The sequence below is a fragment of the Musca vetustissima genome, unplaced genomic scaffold (assembly GCF_032173495.1).
Source record: "Musca vetustissima isolate MV318-11 ecotype Yass unplaced genomic scaffold, APGP_CSIRO_Mvet_v1 utg92465, whole genome shotgun sequence".
NCBI classification, from domain to species: Eukaryota; Metazoa; Arthropoda; class Insecta; order Diptera; family Muscidae; genus Musca; species Musca vetustissima.
In genome coordinates, this window is record NW_026875514.1 from 163064 (window position 1) to 169186 (window position 6123).

General features: G+C 33.6%; 1 protein-coding gene across 1 annotated transcript; it reads left to right on the forward strand.

Annotated features, from left to right (window-relative positions):
* Positions 1 to 4223: 4223 nt before the first annotated feature.
* LOC133338000 (protein kibra-like) lies at positions 4224 to 4654 on the forward strand (the record flags this gene model as incomplete). The annotated part of the gene is made up of 1 exon (XM_061546189.1): positions 4224 to 4654. A coding segment is annotated over exon 1 (431 nt), but the record flags the coding sequence as incomplete, so codon positions are not given.
* Between the last annotated feature and the right edge of the window lie 1469 nt (positions 4655 to 6123).

The window sequence follows — 6123 nt, forward strand, 5'->3', positions numbered from 1 at the left end:
ATAATAGACATGTGAGGTTATTGTTTTACAATTAAATACCGAAAACATTTTTAGTATTTGTTTTTAAATCTGTTTATTTGTTTTATTTCAATAAATAAAATAAATTAATTATATTAAAAAATAAAATTAACTACATACACTACATACCTTATCTTATTTAATACAATTGTACGTACATGAAAGAATGAAGTCAAGCTTAAAGCTTGTAGAGTATATTTCCTTTCGGAAAGTACATACCAGTCATCCCGAATAGGCTAGGCAATGAAAAAAAATAAACTAATTGACAAACTATAAAGCCACAGAACAATACATCCATAAGGGATTAAAGCTATGTCCGCGTTCGGAATTCCTGCAAATTAATACGATTATGTACGATTACTTTAGGGCGGAGGAGGATGCCCTGCACTGCGATCTACATGCAGATGGACTGCGAAGCTGCAGGAACCTACCTCCAGGGGCGCTATCGCAGTTAATAGCAGCTGGTATACTGTTTGTGGATGGAGAGTTGTGGTTTTACCACAGGCGGTACGCAACGATGGATGTGGAGAATATTGTATATAGTAATATACAATAACTGGCTTTATTAGGAACTTAGTTTTCCATTACAAAATAAAGCCAGCTTGTATACATGTAAATATTTTTGTAAATAGTACTTTGTAATCTTTAGATTTAAGTTATTAGTTTTATGTATTCTCGCCCATTCTTTAACATTGGCACAAGTTTAGCTGTTAAAGTCGGAAAGAAACTTTCGAAACCCTTCAATATCGAACGAGGGTTCAACGCGTAAGATGTCCAGTAGACTCGGACCATCTAGAAAACTACAGCATTGAGGTGGTAATTGAGTTCATCTACCTCGATACATCATAAATAAAACAAATGATAACAGTTTTGAGATTCGGAGAAGGATAGTATTGGTCAACAGATAAACAATTTAGAAACAATGTCAACTCTCGCCAGATCAAACTCACACTCTACAAAACGCTGATACTAGCCGTGCTGGTGTATGTATCAGAAGCATGAGTACTTTCGCAAGCAGATGAGGAGCTCTTGGAGTGTTTGAGAGAAAAAAGTCTACGAAAGATCTACGGGCCGATATGCATCGATGGTGAACATCAGCGTCGAATGGACCACTATCAATGCCATTTATACACGGACATTGACATAGTCAAACTTAAGTCCCATTTTTCAACAATATATAGGCTTTGTAAAAATATTAGGTTGTGCAAAGTCAAAATATTACGTTCAAATTGGATAGTCCTTTCGCATGATATTACAAAATTAATATTCAGCAAAATGTTGAGCATTTTGTGTGGGATGTGTCAGAAATAGTGGGCCGATATTCCTCATCTTTGAACTGCATCATCCAAATTTTACGATGTGCAAAGTTTGGATGAAAGCGGTTACTCCCTTCGAGAGTAATCGTACCCTTACCGCGTGAAAATTTGACACAAAATATGAATTCAAAATACCAAATTGTAGGGAATTCGGTCGAAAATGCGCTCATAAACCTCAAAATTCCGAAATTTTGAGGGTATGGGTAACCCCAAAAAATCGGAACAATATTGATAATTCTTGGAGCGAAGATTTGGCCAATTCTTGTCCAAAATCCTCATGATCCCCATTTGATAATTTTTATTAGAGAGATTTCATAGCAAATGGGAATCCCAAATTCAATCGAAAAATGCGATCAAACCCACAAAATTACATACATTGGATGGTACCGTTACGAACTTGACCTGCCTGCAAGACAATTCGATTCAAAATTTTGACGATCTACTCAATTAGTTTTGAGGCTAGAGTGATTACAACAGACGAGGGTATAATAAGGGAAAAATCGCCAAATAGGCATCACAGTTCAAACTGGCAATAAATGATGACTGGTAGGCAAAGTATGCAATGTACACATACTGAGAGAGAGCGGCGAAGAGCGAGAGCACACGAGAGCGAAAATAATTGCCCTCAACAAGATCTTCAGATACAATTTTATGCCTGATTTTGGTATTTTATAGATAAAAACACTACGAATGAGTAAAGTATCTGAGAGTGAAGTATCTACAAGAGAGCGAGCGTGAGCGAGAGAATGAGCCAATGGAGGCACATTGGAACAAAATATTTGAGTGTAACGGGCAAATACAATTCATTTAGTAAACGGCTTCACGGCACGGCGTAACGCGTAACGGATGGATGGATTAACGTGAGCACACTGCTGTTTTTTTTATTAAAAAGAAAATAAATAAAAAAGAAGAAACACAGAAAAAAATAAAGAAACAACATACATGAAAGAATTTATTGGAATGAAAAGAAGTACGAAAAATCAAATGAAATGAAAAATAAATTAAATTAAAAAATATATTGAGTGAAGAATTGTTTATATTGAAAAAAAGAAAAATTAATGGAAATAAATATTTGATTTGTGAAGCAATAAAAATTTTGTGATCGAATGTGAAGCTCTAGGGGCTGCGTGTGTTATAAAAGAAAAAATTAAACAATTTTTTTTCTGTCTGTGAATGGAATGGAATGCAGCAAAAGAGATAGCGAGCGCGAACCCCGCCGCCGTTACAATTTAAAGTAAAATAAAATCTTTGTGCCAGAAAGAGAGAGACAGAGATTTTTGTTGTTTAAATTACAGCAAAACATATCTCCTCACCACACCACACCGCCGCAACCAGCAGCAGCACCAGCATTGATTAAGATCCCATTGTGCACAGACTCTCCTCATAGATACATACAATCAAAGCAGCAGCAGCAACTTGAAAACTACAAACACCAACACACTCATACACACGTGTACTCACATATATAGGCAAACTAACAAAGTTGTATGCCAGCCAGCTATCGAGCAATAGGAGAGATACAAGTCCGTTTTATAGATCGTTCATGTTGTTGTTGTAGCAAGATGAGATCGTTATTTGTTATTGTTGTACAATTCAAGTAAATGTTAAGATACAACAACAATACTTCTCGATGTAATCGTTGGAGTTTTTTGTGTAACAAGAACAACAACAATAGAAAAAAATTAAGAGGAAGCCAAGAATTTTTCGATATCGTTTTGAGAAGAGTGAAAAAAAGTTCAACTGAATAGAAAATTTTAAAAAATAATAAATTTTTGTTTTGAATACTACAAAAAAAATAAAAGCAAATTCCAAAGAAATCAAAAAGCAACAGAATTTAAAAAAATACACTAAGTGAAACAAAGTGATTAACTAAGAAAAAATATAAAAAATAAGGTCAATATTAATTGAAAAAAGAAATAGAAAAATATTTTCAAAAAAATCCATAAAAGAGAGCCTAAAAATTTTTGTGAAAAAAAATTACAATATTGGAAAAATATCCAACCAAAAAGCAAAGTAAAAAAAATATTTATGTCAAGAAATTAGTGCCCAGTGATAATGAGCTCGCTCTAGTGTTGTCCAACCTAAACCGAAGAAATATGTCATTAATCTTCATGTGGAGAAATTAATATTTATGACAAAAAATATACATATTTTTTGAAAACAAAAATAACCTCAATACGCATACAAAAGGTGTAGAAGGTGTAGAGGAAACAGAAAAAAATAACAAAAATAAACCAAACACAAAACGAAATTTGAAAAAAATCGGCGCGCACCTTTTTTCAAAACCAGCAACAACAACAAAATCCGAAAAAATAGTTTTTGTGATAACAGCAACAACAACAAAAAATCAAAAATTCAAATAACGTTTTTTCGGACGGTCCACAAAAAAAAACGAACAACACAAATAACCAAACGAAACAACGGTTTCAAACGCGTTTTCAAACACACAACAAAAAAATTTGGCCAAAAAAATAAACAACAACACCAAATGTGGAGGTTGACAAAAATGCGGTTGTGAAAATTTTCGAATTTGAAACAAGTTTAAACGATTTATTGTTGGCCAGCAGGCCCAAACCAAACAAACAAGCCGATTATCAACAACGTAACTATAATGGGGTTTTAAAGTTCCAATCCTTTGAAGAGCGAAACGAAATACCCCAAAACGAAAATTTTGCAATAATGACAACAAGTGAACATATTCGGGATTGACTAACTGGCACTTTTCGTTTATTTTGGCAAAAGATCACATATTTTGGATTAAGATCTTCAGCTTTGGCGAAGCAGCACACCATCATTATTACTATTACAACACATTTAGTTGGTGTTGTTCTCTTACAAATATTATTTCTTTTACTGTTGACAACGTGCAAAATTTTCAAAATTGAAATTATGCCAACTCTACAGCAACTAGCCAGCAGCAGCACACACCACCAGCAGCAACAACAACACCAACAGTATCAACAATACAATCACAGCCAACCGCAACCACCACATCAAACAACATCGTTGACAAATGTAGCCGCCATTGCATCAACGCAGCAGCACCATGCCAACAATTTATCCTCATCCACAACGCATATTTCTCCACATCCTTACCAGCAACCGCCTCAACATCATCACCCGCATCAGTACCAAACAACGTCACAGCACCAGCACCACCACCACCAACAGCAGCAGCAACATCATTCATCCCAGCAACATTTACATCATGGTGAATTCCCGCTGCCCGATGGTTGGGATATTGCCAAGGATTTCGATGGCAAAATCTATTATATAGATCATAATACGAAAAAGACAACGTGGCTGGATCCGAGAGACCAGTAAGTACCCTCAATATTATTTTATTAAATTTTTAGCATTTTTTAGGAGGGAGAATTTTGTGTATTAAGAAAATAAAAAAATTCAAATCTATAGAAAAAATTCAAAATGAAGTTTATAGAAGGTTTTCAATACGAAAAATTGGGAACTGAGATTCTGCGAATTTTTTCTATAGAAAAAATTATAAACTGACGTTCTGTGATTTTTTTCTATAGAAAAAATGCAAACTAAGGTTCTCCGAATTTTTTCTATAGAAAAAAATACTTCACTTAGGCTTCCGAATTTTTTCTATAGAAAAAAAAACAAACTAAGGTTCTCCGATTTTTTTTTTATAGAAAAAAAGCAAACTGAGGTTATGTGGCTTTTTTCCTGTAACAAAATTTTTTTATAAAAAAAAAATCACAAACTGAGGTTTGGTGATTTTTTTCTATAGAAAAATTTAAGACCGTAATAGAAAAACTTAGAGCCAAGGTTCAGTGAAATTATACATAAAAAACTTAGACCCAAGGGTCTGCAATTTTTTTCAAAGGAAAAAACATAGACCCAAGTTTATGAATTTTTTCTATAGAAAAAAAAACTTAGACCTTAGTGGCTGACATTTTTTTATAGAAAACAACTACGAACAGAAATTATCCGATTATTGTTTCATAAAAAACTACGACCAGAGGTCTCCGTTTTTTTCTCCATAGAAAAAACTTCAACCTAAGGGTTTCCGATTTGTTTTCTATGCGAAAAAGACTTTGAACTGAGGATATCCGAATTTTTCCCATACATTTAATTTTAAGGGGGGTCTCCGAATTTGTTTTCTATGAAAAAAAAAACTTCGACCTTATAGAAACAACTTTGGCCTGAGATTTTCCGACTTTTTTCTATGGTAATAAACTTTGAACTGAGGATCTCCGAACATTTTCCCATAAAACAAATTTTCAGAGGGTCTCCGAATTTGTTTTCTATAAACTTCGATTTGAGGATCTCCGAATTTTTCGATAAATTTAAAAAAATAGGATCTGAAGGTCTTCGAATTTGTTTTCTATAGTAAAAATGCGATCTGAAAGCCTCCGAGTTTTTTCTATAGAAAAAATTAGGAACTGAAGGATTGTTTGTTGTTTGAAAAATCTTGGCACGGAGGTTCTGCGAATTTTTATCTATAAAAAAAACTTAGACCCGCAGGTCTGTGATGTTGTTTCTATAGGAAAAAAATCGATCTGATGGTCTGCGAGTTCTTTTCTATTGCAAACAAATTGAGAACATAAGTTTTCCGATTTTTTCTATAGAAGAAAATTGAGAACTTAGGTTATGCGATTTTTTCTAAAGGAAGAAAAATTGAGAACTAATGATCTGTGATTTTTTTAATAGAAACAGGTCGTAGATTTTTCCCATAAAGATCAGTACAAGTACAAAAAAATACAACAGGTGTATTCTATAGAGAATAAATTCAAAAATTTTTCTAATAGTAAAAAATTTCTGAATT